Genomic DNA, 17,776 nt, shown 5'->3' on the forward strand with positions numbered 1-17,776 from the left:
GAGACATTAAATAGGGTGACTCAGCTATTTTTGCTTGTTTTTTCTTTAGTAACTACCTTCCAGCAAAAGAGCTACTACATCCCATTTTCCTTTTCTCATATTACAAATAAAACAAAAACCAAAATATGTGGGGGAAAAAAAATCAATTTGTCCTCTCCTTTAGCTATTGAGAGCAAACAGCAAAACAGTTCTTAGGAGTCTTTTGAGCTCTTTCCCATAGTCTTTGCTATTGGAATAACTGAGCAAAGGATGTATTTGAGTATAATTCTGTGATTTACAACTTTATATGAATATAAGTGCATGTGTATATGTACAAAGGTGAATTTGTGTCTGTAGGTGTATTTACACACTCAAGCACGTAAACAGTTTCATACATACAGTATTTAAGTTCTTTTATTTATACTTTAGATTGATATATAAGTTTTGGTTCTCAGTTCTCTGTTGATACTGTAAATATTTGCCAGCCACACAATTACTGGTTCTAGCATACAGCAATCATAAAACAGCCTCACTGACAAATGCAGAGTTTATTGGGATTACAAGCAGAAGATGGGAGCTTTCTATACAGCTGAAAGAAAAATCATATCTTGCATAAAACGTATTTTTCCTCCACATGATAGTACGTAAGCAAGCAAAGGATGTTTAGGCACTTTCTAAATTCTGTTTTGAAATTAAGAGCATGCACGTAATTTAATTTCACAGTAATTAAGATGACTACCTAAGACTCAAAATAAATAAAATGGAACTGCTATCAGCTAGCCTTAGATAGAAAAGAAATTCATGCATGTAACAGATTTTCTGAACAGTTAAACCTGATCTTTTTCATAGTGCTCGGACAGTGAAATTCTGAGGCTTTTTTGGTCTTGATTCTATAAAAACATACTTCAAAATTTTAAATTAAATATGCCAGTGCATGACTATAAGAGAACTAGTAAATTTTTCAGCTCATGCAATATGAAGGAAAAAAAATAAGATAAAAGAATTATTTCCGTATTTTTTCCCCTTCAGTTAAGAAATGGTTTAATTACAGGTAGACAGAAACACATACCCATATCTTTATAAAGACATCCACAGCAAACTGTTCCAGAAAATAAATTATTACTAGAAAATGATGCTTTCATAGAAAGCCTGACAATGTTTTCTTCTTTCACATTCAAGTAAAACACATTTAATTCAGTCTGCCAGAAATGGCTATGCTTCTGCTCTGTGAAAAATATGCTAATGATGAAAATAAGGACTTGAAAATCTACTGAATACTAAGCGGAAAATCTGTAATGAATTGCCTGTGTTGTAGTGTTCAGTTTAGGCTCTCCCCCCCCCAGTTGCTATGGAATACTAGAAATAGCATAAAGAGAGATTATACCATTTTGTGGGTTGTTGTTCATGTCCCTTAAGACAGAGTGCTTAGAAATAAAGACAAAAGTCAGCTGTGGGATAAATGAAATTCAAAGCAGTAATAAATAATAGGTTTAAATACTAACTTTTCAATGCAAAAGAGAAATACAGAGAACAAAACAGAAATGCCAAAAAAATCCAACCCCAAGAAATAAATCTCAATCAGCAACTAGCAAACTGAAACCTAGAATAATTCATTTTACACCTGCAAGAAAAAGCAGCTTCTTAGGTTACTCGGATATTGCAACAAAAGCTCATAAATCCATTAAACCAGGCATGTCTTCAAGTTCCCAGCCAGACTTCAATTTTCACTGCAGGTTTTAAGTCTTCAACAGATTAAACTCTTTTCCTAAGAATATTTTACCAGAGTGTTCATTCAAAAGGTGACTCCTTCTAGTTAAAGTCCCCATATCATTCTGTGTTTGAAAGTTTGATATATATGGCTGCTCCTGACAGCCTTATGTGTTGAATCGCATTTGCCCAAATACTTCCTAAAGGAAATACAGTAGATTGTTCTTGCCTTTTCTAAGCACAAGAGAGCTCAACAAGGTTGCTGGCTACTCAGCAACAGTTCTCATATTTTTCCCCTAACTAGCACACACTGATATTAAGCTGTCTTGCAGGTCTTGGTTCTGACTTTTATTAACATTAAAGTACGTAGATAATAAACTAGTATTTAAAAAATAAGAGACAGATCTTCATTTCAGAACAATGATGGAAAGAGAACACATTCTATCAAATCTCAGCTTCCCAAAGATATTTTTGAAAGTTTTGGCTCTGGACAACAATGGACAACTATTACTGGAAAGCTCTTCTATGTCCTTGCTCCTCTTTAAAAGATGCTGGCAAAGCAAGCTGATAAAGGTAGTAAAATCAAAGAATATATATAATCTACCTACCTTCCACATCATGGTTCAGTTTATAGAACTGCAGGCAGACTTTGAATAAAAGAACAGCAAAACACTCTGTAGACTGCGGAAGGTCTCATCTCTTCAGTCATTTAAAAAAAGAAATCAGGCTTAAAGCACTACCCTCTAGGAAACATACTACACACACACACAAAAAAAAACAACCAATCACCAAAACAAACAAAAAAACCCACCCCAAACAAACCAAAAAACTCGCACTGCTAGGAGGATGGATTAAACATCTGGTGAAACCTTCCTAACATAACTTCTGTGAGTATCTGATTGCTTTGAACATGTTTAGATCTCTTGGATATCCTTACTTAATTTCTCTTTCTGAAAAAGACACACAAACTTTAACGCAGAATTACTCTATGAAATACAGAAACATTAAAGAAAAAAGATCTGTAGCATACTTACTTAAATATTGCTAAAAAAGAAGTTACACTTTCTAGGAGAAATGTGGGAAGACAGTCATCACACCCTATACACTTTAGGATAATGCTATGCATATGGTAATAGTAGTCTACACTGAGACACCCAACTTAAATTCAAAAAAGAAAACACAACTTAAATTCTTACATTAAACATCAAAATGTATTGATAAAGGAATTATTACACTATGTAAAAAAAGACAACACTGAATTTGTTGACAAATTTACAGTACTTAGTCACAGCTGATGCCCATCTCCTACTTTAAAATAAAATGTCCTTTAATAGAAAGTGTTGTCATTACTGCACAAAATAACTAGTAAAACTTATAAGATCATCAGCATCTGCACTGCTATTCATTATTTGTTACATTTAAGTTGTGGGATTTCCTCTTGTATTAAAAAAGGAATATCTTTAATATGGCATTAACATATTATGGGGGTCTTAATTTCAGCGAATTAGGCTGTGATAAAGAGGACTTGCACATGCATTCAAAGATAAAATATTTTTGCAATACAGACCTTTAGAAATTGAAACATGTTTATCACATCACAAAATTTAACAACCATAATTTTTGCTATTACAGCTAAATAAATGTAACTTTTAAAATTTTCACATTTCCACTGAATTATTATAACTTGAACATCTAATGATCATACCGGCCACTCTCCCTTACCAGTAAAGCATCAAAAAAATAAGAAAGCTTTATACACTGCACTAGCATAATGTTCTTTGAGAAAATATAGGTTAGGCTTGGGTGGGAGGAGCAGAAACCCAAGTAACTGCACAAGTAAGAATAATTTAATAGTACCGAGGAAGCAAGTGTGTCTCACAGATTGGATTCCTGTTTTCCCAATCTTTGCAGACACATTTTGCAGAGCTGCTAATAGATTTAAAGCAAACAACTGTATGGCTGATCTTTTAAAAAAATTAGAAAAAAAAAAATTTAGAAGATCAAGCAGCACTATTTCCTGTTACTTCCATGAAAGGTGGTTAGAATATATATTTTAGCATCCAGACACAAAGAACTATTGTACCAAAAGGAAAACTGGATTACTGAACACTATATGAGCAAAAATGTGTATGGAAAAGTAACAGTAACATAATAATCTTTAAAAAAAAAGAGAATCAACTGTTCTGAAATCTCAGGTCACCTGAGCATACAGGAACAGACTTCAACATCATGAGAAATCAGGGGCAAAGTACAAAAGGCGAAGCCATATGAACTTTCTAAACTGTTGTAAATCACCTACTGAAGGTCCCAGACATGATAAAATGATGGAATTGTGTTTTTATTTCCTCGTAATTGGTCCTGGAATCACAGTAAAGAAGAAAGCTTGGTTGGTCCTGAGCCAGAATGTGAAATACTGAAATCTGGGATGTCCACATTGTATTAAGAAAATTTCAGGCACATGAATGGTCAAATGAATGGAGTTTGAGTCTTCATATATGGGAAGGGAAAAAGGATGACAGCAGATTGGGGTAATTGAAGACTATGGGATTGGTGACCCAGTTTGAGAAAGAGGGAAGATTCATGTAGCAGAAACTCCTGGAACAAGGGATTGCATGTAGATGGGAACTAGTAGATACTGCACCAGCAACACCAGTTTAATGGACAGGATATTGGGGGTGGAGGAGCAGAGGATGAGGCTATCTTCTTGGCTCTGCATTTAGCTTTGAAAAAATATTACTTTGCTTCTGGTTCCACTGTCTTTTTACATATGCTCAATTAATATTCTGAACAGGAAGAACAGTATCCTCCGAAGTATTCTGTGTCATACTCAAAAGATTCTTACTATTTACATTGTGCCATTTATCATCTGAAATATTTCCAAAATTAAATCCACACCTTAATAAAACTAACAAAGGAATTTGCATCTGTGACACACGCATGTTTTTTAGCCTGCCTGTAACAGCTAGGGCACCTGTTACTACATACATCATGCAAAAAAAGACCCCAAAACCAAACAAACAGGTAATTTTATAAAAAATGCTGACATGCAGACTGATTTTACTGGACTGTTTATTGAAGTCCCTAGACAGAGACTCCATTGTCCTGTGAAAGGAAGAGGAGCAGCATTAAAACAAACAAACAAAAAAATACCCCAGATAATTTCTAAAAACTGAAATATGGAGCAAAAATGAAGCTAATGGTGGTTCAGGAAAAAAAAATACATTCAAGGTAGTTAAATGTCTTATATTGAAATACATCTTTTATAGGTATACACAATAGAAGCACCACCATCACTAATAAATGAAAGTTCTGTTGTCTTTGCAATTAGCTGAGGGAAAATATTTGAGGTTTTATTATTTTACATCTGTTTCATTAGCACCCAAACCCAGTTTTACAAATCAATACAAAGATGGGATTACCGTTGTACAGACATAAGCAAGCTAGCTTTAAACTAATGGTAGGGTAATCACAATGCAGCAACATGGAATCAAGAACTAACAACCCTGCTCTTAGGCCCAGGTTAATACCATAGTTGTTCTAGGGCTACATCACTATCAAAGCCTGAAATAATTATCACACAGGTGACATGGGTGTGACTATGCAAGTTACAGTTCCAACGTTGGAATGCAATAACGTAGGAAACCCATCAGTTTTTACCAGGTTAGACTGCACTGTGGCATAACAATGCCGGGAATGCCTAGGCAAGAAGGAGCAAACCTGAGATTTTCAGCTGGTGAATTGCTGCTATCATGACTGCCTACCAAATTAGGTGGTTTGTTGTTACACTGGGAAGAACAGCGTTTCAAAGAGGTATCTCAAGTGAATTTATGCAGAAAGACAGGTTGTACTGAAAGTTTGTGTCTTTCACTGCTCTACAGCCAAAAGCCACATCTGTAGAGGCATAAAAATCAACCTAATAATGCCAGGCAAAAGAATGCTAATAGCTTTCTCTCTCTCTTCCCATCAAGGCTTCCTTTCAGTCTGTTGCAGGGAATAACTACCTTCAAGACAAAACAATGCACTCCTTCAGCTGAAGAGGCTCCCAAATAAATTCTATCAGACATATGCAACCACAGAAGCCTCTTAACTGTCTGTGCTCTTCCATTAACAATCAGAACCTTAAGACAAAAACCGTGGTTCTTCCAGTGAAATTTTAAGAGCTTTTGGTTATCAGTGGGCATTTGCCTTTTTTTTTTTTAATTTTTTAAAGTGGAAGATAAAAACTATGACTTGTTAATAATTATGAATCACAATGACATCTTGGTATTTCACAGAGAAAGGAAGTAAAAATTTCTCTGTCTACATGCATACACAATAAAACAAGGAACATGAAAACGATAAACAATGTAAGACAGTTGCCAGCTCATTTAGCCTATTTACAGAAACAGCAGCATTCAGAACGGGTTTTATTTTTAAGTCAATAGCTCTAAGGATGAAGTATGCAAAGGCTTAAAGAGACACTGTCAAAAAGATCAAAGGATTCTGAAGTGATGGTAATATTTTCAGGAGTACCATCTCACTTCAGAGCTAAAGACAGACCCTGCACGGAACATATGTTTTATTCCACTGATGACTCCTCTCAGCAGTTCAAAGTAGGTTTAATTCTAGCTAACCCACTAGTTTAATATTTCTGCACAAAGAGTGTAACTCTAGTAAGAATGTCTTGAGATTTATTAGGGTCATATTTTGCTGCTTTCCTAGGCTCAGAAGACTTATATGTTATGATATCATTCATGATAGATATTATCAACACTGTGGAGTGCAAAAGAAAGAGCACTATTGCCAGTGCCAGTGGCAAGCATCTCTTCCTAGTCTTCTGAAAGACTACTGTCACAACAATACATCAATAGATAGCTTAATCTTGCGTAGCGGAAGACAAAATATGCAGAGAAAGAAAGGAGGAGGAGTTAGGACTGATGCCGTGATTCTCATGCTTGAAATGAAGATCAACAAAGAAAGACCAAGAGAAAGAAGTTTAAGATTACTACTGGAAAATTAAAAACAGAATGAGACGAAGGGATTTTTTTTAACCTCTTCTGTGAATTACCTGAACAGAATAATCAAAGTACTTGACAATACAGAGGTCAGGTACTCTAGCTGAAAAGCAAAAATAGTATGAAATTATCCCATTCCAGGGTTCACAGTCCTGAGTCTAATGGAGGAGGAAAGTAAATAGCTAGCATAGCTGTGGGATAAAGTTGCACTCCAAAAAATTAAACATTGCTTGTCCCATTTTGAAAGTTTATTGGCTTTTAACTTATACTGAGAATCTTTAGCTTTAACCTTATCCAGACAAGTCAATTTCCCAGCCCCAACAAGCAAAGGAGAGAGGGAAATACAGAAAGCCAAGACATAATCTAGAGTCATTAGCAACAAACATTTATCAGAATTTGGATGGATATTCTCCCCTAGGACTCAAACAATATGTATGGCCCAAGTACTGCAAACTGACCTAAAAAAATTCATAGAAAAATATGGATCAAGGGATATGCTAGTTCATTCCCCTAGTTCAAGGCAGGATCAACCACATCTACATAATTCCTGACAGACACATATCTAAATTGTTTTTAGAGAGATCTAGAGATCTCTCACATCTTCCCTACAGCTCATGACAGAAATCAATTATACCTGTTATTAAAAAAAAAAAAAAAATCTTTGTACTAATTGGAATCTTTTCTTGCTACAATTTAAAGGCCTTATTTCTTGTCCTGTCCGTATCAGACATGCAGGGTAACTTATTCCCTTACTTTTTTTCCTATCTTTTATATATTGGAAAACTTACTATGTCTAAACTCAATCTTCCCTTCCTTAATCCAAACATCTAATTCATACCAACTTCTGTCTTATTTTTATCTCCCTGATAATTTTAAGCAGCCTTCAGTTGGTCCTACCCTTCATGAAGCTGCAGTGCCCCAAACAGAAGGGAATATAGGTTATTCCTGGTGGTCCTACAGGCAATTTCTGGGTAATGACAAAAGAGGGCAAAACCAAGGATGGTATTAGGGTCAGAATTTAATATTGCAAGAAACCAGGAGAATTAGAGAGATAAGCTTTTTTTCTGTGAGAATCACCAAAATTTTTTTAAAACACATGACCTATTTAAACATCCCCATTATGACCATGCAGGCACCTCAGGAAAAGAAAGACACAGGGACAGAGAAGCATCTGGCAAATTCCTGGGACCTTGTTAGGAACAAAAATCCTTGAACACAAGACATAAAAAGCAGTTAGGAAGGAAGGCAGTACTAGGTTTGACTTGAACCGGTGGGGAAGAAGCAGCTGAAAACATTGAGCATTAACGAAGGGATGATTCTTCATTTTTAGGAAAATAAGGGAGAACACAAAAAGAAGAAAATGGGCTTCAGGAAATTAAACTTCAGCAAACTCACTCACCCACTATGCACAAAGACATTTCTGCAAGCACACCAACAGATAGGAGACTGGCTTGCTCTTCTGTGAAGCGGTGGCACTGAGCACTTACAGCAAAAGCACAGGAGTGCTACTGCTTTTTCTTTGTTGACACCTAATTAGAAAGGTGTCTATGATTAGACAGCTACTAAAACCAACACCAGGAACAAACATGGCAAAAATTAATTAGATGATAACTAAATAAATTAGATGTTCTCAAATCAGTTAAATCTGTTGAATTTCACCATAAGGTATTTAGAGCTGACTGGACCAGTCTCAGAATTATCAATAGCCATTTTTGAGAATTTGTAGAGGATAGCAGTGATTCCAAAAGCCTGGAAAACACCTAGTGACTAGCTTTAAAAAAAAAAAAATGAAAAAAGGCAGGGCCAAGGAAGTAGAGATGCAGCAACTGAATTTCAATTCCCCCAAAATATGGAACAAAAATTATTTGGAAGTGTTTAACAGATAAGAAGTTGAGTAATACATAGACCTGTCAAGAACAAGTTACTTCAAATCTCTCAAAATATTATTTATGACATAGTAGCAGACTCTGTAGTTAGAGAAGCAGCAGTAGGTATCATATAGCCCGACTTAATGAGTCTTTGGACATTGTTTCTCATGGGACTTTCATAAGCAAAGAAGAGAAATACAATGCTGCAAAAGGAAACAAGTTCTAATAGACAGATGACACTAAACTTGGAAGGGCTGCATGCATGCTGAAAGACAAGACTGCATGTTAAAGCAATGTTAATAAATTTGAGAAATGGTCTGCAGAAGACCTGAATACAGTTCAGTAAGGGGAATTCTAGACCTTAACAGGAATAAGTAACAGCAGAAATACAAGATGGAGAACAACTGTGAGGCAGCAGCACAGTGGAAAAGGAGCACTGAGGCTCGAATGGATCATACTCTGACTAGTAGTCTATGTCATACTAGCAAAATCAGCAAAATCTCATGCTAGGATGCATAACCAGGTTGCAAGTCTAGAAATGTACAGTGGGACAGGGAACTGTTTCCAAAAGAACAGGACAGTGGATGCTTGGAAGGAAAATCCGGAGCACTGTACACTGGAGTGAGCTGCCGTCTATCTTCTTTGTAAAGAGATTTCAGTGTCCAGGACTGTTGGCCTGACATGCTTCACTACTAGCACAGGCATGAATATGGAATAAAAACTTCTTCCTCCTCTTCCCCCACCCCCGAAAGAAAACCATATATTTTCTACATGCCAAAAAGCTTTGCCTTAAAAGTTTGCACTCCTTCTAGGTAGCAGAAGAACTGCCTGCCTGCTGATTATTTTACAACCAACCATCATAACAGGAAATATATTTAAAAACCAAAATTTAGCTGTACATCCACCAAGATATAGAAAACCAGGTAGGTGTATAACCTCTCACAGGACATGTTAGTAAGTTTTTATTTTCATTTCTAACATATAACTGCTTTGTAACTTTGGCATTTTCCTCCTATTGTATCTAATTATTTGAGTAATAAAAAAATAAATGTGCAACTTGATGTCTTTATTGCAGACAAAGAAAAGAAGAGGCTGAATAGTCTGACAGTGTCTTTTTAAAGATTACACATAATGACAATGAGATTGCTGAAAATCATACGTTATTCATTCAGATTTACTACCACAGCAAAAAGCTTTAGATTAATTAATGTTGCAATATATTTGAAAAATGACTAAGCCAATTAATCTCATTCATCTATAAATGGAACAGTAGAGAGAAGAATTTTTGAAGAACTTCATTTAGGATTGCCAAGGTTCTACCAACAATGATAATCAGTATAAAGGAATAAGTAAAGTATATTAAAGTAGTAACATATTGCTGGTACAAGTTCAGACTTGAAGAATACACAAATCAATACAGAATAAAATATGCTAGTGCCATTCCACTGCTTATGGCCAGGTGATTGCACATCATAAATTTACATCCCTTGCTCATCTTAGCTGGCTGCAGCATAGAGACCAGGAAAGATCATCTTTAGTAACAGCAAAGGTACCATACTGGCAGAAAGGTAATGAAAGTAATTGCTGGATGAAGTAAATGGGAGACTCTAAATTCAAGGACTGTGAAAACAAAACATTACATATGCACTGAGGCCCAATCAACAAATAGGTGTATGAAGTCAAATACCTTATCGGCTCCTATTAAGAGTTAGGCACCCAGATAACCTTGCAGGTTTGTGCCTAATCAATATTAAAAAGCAGCAGAAACACAACTTTTACATTAAATCAGAAGTTAAATGAGAATCCAAATACTTTAAAAAAAAAAATCAATACAGCATCAACATTTTTTGTTTTTACAACTGCAGAATTTAGAATTTTAGGCTAATCAGTTTAGGATGACCTAGCCTATAATGTAGTACAATGTTTTAAGTAAGGAATAAAGAACACTGAATTTTATCCTTCTCAGATATCTAGATACTCATGACCACATATGGCATCGTGCAATTTACTACACATTCACACATACATGCACATACCATACAATGAATAAAAATCAGAATGAACCTGAATTTCCTTCCCTGCAATTCTCAGTTTCTTAGTAACTGAAGAAATCAAAGAAGATCTAGCTTTGAACCTCTTTAAAGGAATCTTTCTCTTATTATTCATTCTTCTGAAATTAAGGGCTACCACATTTTCTATATTTAAATCATAAAAATGCTGCCTTCACTCTCTCCCATAGGCTTTGCACACAAAATTTTATTCATGCACTGTTCACAGAAACAAGAATTTTTAAAATTACAAAGAAATGCTATTATCAGGCATGTCAGCCTCTCCCATGCAGTTGTCTCATATCAGAAGACATAAGAAGCAGCAAGCAATCTAGTCACTGCTGTGAGAAACAGTATCTTAATAAAAACAGATTTTCAAAGTTGGGTTTTCTTGCTTTTTTGTTGTTGTTGTATGCAAATCTTTGCAGCATAACACACATTTGGACATTCCTTTTCAAAAGTTTTCATCTCCTTGTTTCCTTGGCATCATTGCCAAATATACTTGAAGCAATTTCTTGACAGGAACTAAAGCATTTTATATCTGTAAAAGGTGGCAAATTCAACTTCGTCTTGCATACCATCTCTTTTGCAATTTTACCAAAATACAGCTATTATAAGCACATTACAAGGCTACCAACAAAGCAGTGCATGGTTATGCAGTGCAAATGATCATGCAGAGTGTTCTGTTTCTTAGGAACAACAGTGAATTCAGTAAAAATACATCCCATCATTACTTCTGGTTCACCAGAATAAACTCAGAAGTAACAGACATAATGTGTTACTACTCCTCTACATGGGCTTTGAAGTTCTCTTGTCCTAGATTTTAGGTTCCACACTAAAAGAATGTAATTAAAATAAAAGCAGATGCCTCCCTTTGCTTTGAGACAGCAACAAGTATTAAAACAATTTATTAGAATAGAAAATTTTTACTATAACATTTGGAGAAGAGGAAACTGCATCTTGTAGGAGACCCCCACCAACCAACCAGTTTTTCTTTAACTTACTTTATTTCCCACCCAAGTTTCCACCTGCAGGACACTAGAAGTCCTACCAAGTAGTCAGTCACCTTTGAGGAACAAGAAGCTGCATGCCCATCTGAACCAGGAGTCAATGGAAGACAACTGTTGATTTCCATAGGCTCTGGATAACACAGCTATCCCCTAACAGCTTAATGATTATAGTTGAAATCTACATCCAAAGTATGCTGTTATTAAGCAACTCCATATCCAACCTCTGCAGCCACACAGACTAGCTCCCAGTATTCAAATACCCCTCTCCTTCCATTCCCAATTCTTTATCGGCACAACCCTTGTTACCACAGGCAACACCAGCATGTCATAACAGTGATTTAAGTGCCAGACCACAAACCCAAGAGAAAGCAGGAGTCCGTCTAGCTCCATCTCACACTTTCTCCATGCACATGGTGGCAGAGGCAACCCAGTTGTCAAGCTTCGGTCCTTAAGCAAAAATGAGATGTAGCACTGGGCTGTCTGAGCAGATCACACTGTCTTTCTAAAGAAAGGCCATTGAACTGGAGCTGGCCCACAGACTCCTTTTGGAAGGTACAAAATTAAGCCAGTCACTAACCATTTTAAAAGCCTTGAACTAACAAACAAACAAAACCCATCAGCTGTATTGCCCACTTTGGTACTGGAAATCAATTCAGCCATTAACCAGCACTTTATGTTTTGTAAAGATTATATACCATTCCTAGATGGTTTTCAAAGCGATAGCAAAAATACAGAACATAAAACCACTGACCTTGTTTCTTTTAACCCTTCTTTCTGAATGACTTCCAGTATTTGTTTTGCAGTCATTGGTGAGTTGGGGTACTTTTCCAATGCCTGAAAAGAAATAATAAATGTGTAAGTGACAAGACACAGCTGTCCTGTGAATCTGAAAGGTTTTGCGATCATGCAGTTTTTCTGTAGACATTTGTGAAAGGCAGGGAACGGTAGTGTTGAGACTGGAGTCCTCTGTCTGTTAGAAAGCCAGATACAATCCAGGAAACTGCAGCAAGGATAAGATTTACTTGCTGCTTTTGTGCATCATCTGCTAAATCTGTCTGGGAAAAATTCTTACCAGGTTCCAAATAAAAGAGTTGAAATATGCAGCTGATTTTATGACACAGCAACGGAATTCCTTTCAGGCAGGAGGGAAAAAAACCAAACAAACCCAAAACAAAACAAAAAGAAAGAGACACTAGTCTTCTTTTTCTTTTTATTACTTTAGAACTATTTGAGGTCATCTGAATATTCTACATTTAGGTTTTGTCATGACCTCAGGAACAAAATTGGCTAAAACCTTCCATTTGTAGAGCAGGAGCTACTGTGAGAATTGACACAGATAGGTTTCAATTTTACAATGCTTTTTGTTTCTAAAAACAATGAAAAATGAAGTAGTCGGAACAGTCACAGCACACAAGATGCTACATGACAGAGTGCAGTATATTTTTCCAGTTTGGCTCAGTTTTCCATTCCTTTGCCTTTTCCAATTGAGCCCAAGGTAACCCACTCCTCCTTCCAGATACAACCATCTTGTACAGATTTTTCTGGTTTTCCACCTCCTTTTTGTCCCTATCAGTTTTAAGCTGTTAAACAAACAGCCACTCTTTTGCTCATGTAAAGTGCCAGACTGACAGCCCTGGAAAATGAAATCTTTCAATAGCAGTAAAAGGTGCAGCACAGGCCACGGCAATCAAGCTTCCCAGAGCATCTTGCCAACATATCTCAGCCAGAACTTGCATTTCTACCCTGGGTAAATAAGAAGTCAGTTTGGTCTCCAAATTCATCCAGTCCTGAGCTTCTCTCTAGTAGTTACCAAATGATGGCAATTGTGAAAGTAGCTACTACTGTGTGGATACCTGCCCGCTAGGAACTAGAGACACCACCACATTGTATCATGCAAGTCATCAAACTGGGAAGGGTGCTAGCTAGGGCTGTAATTGAAGCAGCTCACCTAACGTCAAAGCCTCCCTATTCACTGCAAGTTGACCAGCTCAGCCTTCTCCTGCCATTTGACAGTTCTGATTTACTGCCTGTTCTCCCCTTTCACAGCCAAAACACAGTTTACCAAATCCTTTGGTTCTTTGTTACAGATGAGCTTTGTATCCTTTATCTTTCAGTTCCACAAAGGAAAATGCAGAAGTGAGGGCTGCACTAGAAAGGTCTGGGAGCTGAACTGAGCTTCTCTCACATACATCAATAGGCAAGATTCAAAAGGGACCCATCAGGAAAAGAAAACCGAAAGGTGATTTGAAAGGAGAAAGAAGAGTGGGTGGGAAAGAGTACAGCAATGAGTAAGAACGGAAGGAACTGCACAGGGCTGGGAAAAGGGCCATTACACAGCAAGGGAAGAGAAACGATTATGATGTGTTCGTGACAGAACCACAATGACACATTGGAAAAATGACAATAAATATATAAAGTTTAAGACTAGGATGAGAAAAGATTAATGGTGTGAAGAGACAGAAATGGAAACTTTAACTTTCGGAAAGAAGACAAAGAAAAAGGACAAGGTAAAATGAGAATACACCAAAATAAAGGGAAAAGAAGAGAACTGAACTGGAAACATTCCAGAGGGCAAACTGGAAAGGACAGAAGAGGAAACTACACTGTACTGGACACGGCTATGAAGGAAACTGTGTGCACTTGAAAGTGGGGTTACTCACTGTGGAGGATTCCCTGTTTCTCTTCCTGAGTACAGGCCCCTCAGCACACCTGGGCAGCTCCTCCCTGCAATTGAGAAAATTTGGGTAGCCCTGTCCCCTTCTCTACGACATCACATCCTACTCTATAAAGTCAGTAAAAGTGCCAAGTATTACCACGTGAGTTTGACAATAAGGGGAAGGAAACAATAAAGCTATGCAAACATCAGAAGTCACCCTGTTCTGGACAATGGGAGAAGGGAGAACAGTTTGTGCTGAGGAAGCTGCACTGAACTGGTTGTGGAAACAATGGCCAGACATATGGATATGAAAGATCATCTTCACCAAACAACAATGAAACCAATAAGCAGGATGCATAACACCACTACAGAAAGTTTAATCAGACCTACAAGGCAGATTTCAAATACCACAGTATGAAGCGAGCACATTCAGTGTATAATGACAAACTGAAATGCCGAGTACGTTAGACAGGCTGAAAGTGCTGGAGCAAACAATTGCCCATTGTGTGGACTTGTTTTACGCTGGACATGTAGCGTGGGCTGCAGCTCATATATCCCATGAATTTAATTCTGTTCATCTAACCCTTTAAACCCTTTAAAGCCTGTTATTTAAAGAACTGTTCATACCCTATCTGAAAAGCATTAATTCTCCAATTCAAACAGTGCTTAAGTTGAAAATCCTGTTATTGTGTACCTGATTAAGTTTTCTTTATCAGAATGAAGATTAATTTAGCAGAGAACCTTAGTAAGGATGTTTTTTTCTGCCCCTCCCACCATGTTGTCATTCCCCCCCCCTTCCAGTTTTAACATAACCATTTACCACAGTAAGAAAATAAAAATAATTACTTGTAAAAACATTTTAATGATAATCTCATTTTCTTCCCCCAGTTATGGAAAACAGCAGTAGAGTATTATTTAAGAGGCTGTGAGCTAATGAATACACTGAACTGATAATTGCACTAGTGTCTCTTGCCTCTGTATCTCACCATTAACATTGCTGAAAGCCCGCAATCCCTTTTGCATGTCTAAGACTTTTAAAAATAATATTAGAAATTCAAACTGAATTACTAACTGTGCCTTAAGGCAAATAAAATACTAAAATGCAGTAGCATAGTTAAGTCATAGACTTAGTCAGAAAAAGTAACCCACATCAGGGGAAGAAGCCTTTATCTGTTTTAAATATCTTTCTCCTTCCTCCCACTCCATCCACCAACACTCATATCATATATGGGCAGTGACTAACAATGCTGAAATTAAAACATGCCAAAGTACTGTCATGAAGAGTATGATTGTTTCGATGTATTTTGTTAAGAAGGACAATGGCAGAATAGTTTGCACTGACTGCAACCTCTATCACAGAAGATCAAATATGTTCTATTTATTCCTGCCATTCAACCACAGTCTTAAAAAGGGACAGCCGCTAAGTAACTGGGACAAATAATTTGATACCCATCAGGACAATGTGGAAGAGAACAGAAGTAGTCATTGCAGTGAACACATTCTTGGTGTTCATTCAAACCCTGGTTAATGGCTCAAAAAGAAGATGACTCAGATCCTACCAAGCACAGTGGAAATCAAACCTCCCAGGAAATGGCAGCAGCCTGACAAGCTGTGTTTGTATCACCTACAGGTATCAACCCACAACTTCAGAGATATTAAATAATTACACAGATGCCACAAACACATACATTCCCAACTTCATTGGAAAAGTCATGTCAGTTATATGGGACAAGAAGAAATCCAAATTCCTCTTTTCACCATGGCATCTATCATCTTCTGTGCATCGACAACTGCTCGAAAAAATGAGTTGCCACACTGGGGAAAGAACACTTCCCAGTGAACTGTTAACAAGAAAACTCTAGAACAGAGTCAAGACTCCCAGCTTTGCATAAGAAAGAAATCCTGAATTCTCAGCTCACCTACAAAATCAGAAAAGAACCTCTATATAATTGACGCAATTATTAGTTTACTTTATATACACAGCTGCTTGTGACTACCTGAATCAGATCTGCTCAATAGTTTGCATTTCAGCCACCAGAGGGAACACAAGCAGAGGGACAGCATGAAGAAAGGTGAACTAGAAAGCTGGCCTTCTTGCCACCCATAAACATTCCTGCAGAAAGTGGGAAGATTTGCCAGAGAAGCAGACACTATTCCTGCAGCTATCAGTTATTACGCTGACAGAAAATGATTCTTCTAAACAAGAACCAAATGTGGTCTGACACTGTGCTGTGGTCCAAAAGCAGCAGGCAGATCAGTCTAGTGGGCTTGTTCATGCTGATTGTGTGGCTAGAGTACAGTTAGCTAGAACTGGCCAGACCCTCTTCCATTTCTGGAAGCTGCCTGCAGGAATCTGAAGGCTAGGTAGCTGACAAAAATCAGCATCATTTTATCACGTCTGCTTGGTGAAACTATAGGCTGAGCCACTACACACAAACTGAAGCAATTCTCTTTAGAACATTATTTAAATAATTCAGAAGAAAGAGGAACAGTACAGTTACTGCCAGTGCTCCCACTCAACAGCTAAAACACAAGTCAGGCTGCTGCACAATAGACAATCTTTACTGCCCAAAGACAGCAGGGTTAATAAAATAGCAGAAAAATAACTTTCCTTCTTCTAAGCAGAAAATATATGATATTTTCTAGCCACCCATTACTAAATTAATGAATTGAAAGATTGAGTCCCAAACAGGGCACAAGAACAGCGTCCTGGAAAAAATCCAGCATTGTCTTTTCCAGCTGCTTGTGTGAGGTTAACAAGAGGACTGACTTCTATTGTGGGAAATGCCCCACTCAAATCTTTTGTATTCATTTTTGATTAACGGCTTTAGTCATTAGGGAATTATCAGCAGTCTGGTAAAAGTTCAAAGCCCTTTGTGTGAAGAAAGATGGGTAAATGGTTAGGAGAGGACAGTAGGGTACAGTACTGAGTGGGGGAAGAAAGGAAGTGCATAGGGATGGATGAAGAGGAGAGAACAGCAAGAAGATCGAGAGGAGAGAGGGTACATGATACATGAAAAAGAGGAAAGAGGGATGCAAATAAGAAGGGAAGATGCACTACAACCTATTTTAATATAAATTCTCAAATAGATATTCATGGAGCTCTTGCTGATGGTGATTAAGAGAAAGGTAAAGAGTAGTTTCCAAGTACTAAAATATTAAAAGAAGCTGAAACAAAGTAATAATTCTCCTGGTAGGACTTTTGTCTTTGAGCAGTTCCAGTTACAATAAGGAAGTTATAAGATCTGAGTAGAAGCAAGTACATTTCATAAGACGTGTCTTTCATGGTATGCTCCATACTATGAATTTGTCTCTATAATCCATGCATCACTACAGGTAAGAAAGAAAAGTAAAATCAAGCAAGGAAAGGAACAAAGATGTAACATGAACAAGACAGCAACATATAAAAATACCTAAACCTGCTGAAATACATTAAATTAAGTTTTAACATCAGATATATGCATGCTTGCTAGTCCATACATTTTTTTAGGTTCAGAGGTAATGCTACTGACCT

At 37.0% G+C, this 17,776-nt stretch overlaps 1 protein-coding gene across 1 annotated transcript in view; it reads right to left on the reverse strand.

The window, feature by feature from the left end:
• Positions 1–17,776, reverse strand: part of ASXL3 (ASXL transcriptional regulator 3) — a 131,371-nt gene that overhangs the window by 94,154 nt on the left and 19,441 nt on the right. The window contains exons 2-3 of the mRNA XM_072852556.1: positions 12,358–12,440; positions 12,004–12,006 (exon numbers count right to left, since the gene is read on the reverse strand). Of these exons, the coding sequence (XP_072708657.1) occupies positions 12,004–12,006; positions 12,358–12,440 (86 nt within the window). The remainder of the gene's footprint in view (positions 1–12,003; positions 12,007–12,357; positions 12,441–17,776) is intronic.

Source organism: Ciconia boyciana, chromosome 2, assembly GCF_034638445.1.
Source record: "Ciconia boyciana chromosome 2, ASM3463844v1, whole genome shotgun sequence".
NCBI classification, from domain to species: domain Eukaryota; kingdom Metazoa; phylum Chordata; class Aves; order Ciconiiformes; family Ciconiidae; genus Ciconia; species Ciconia boyciana.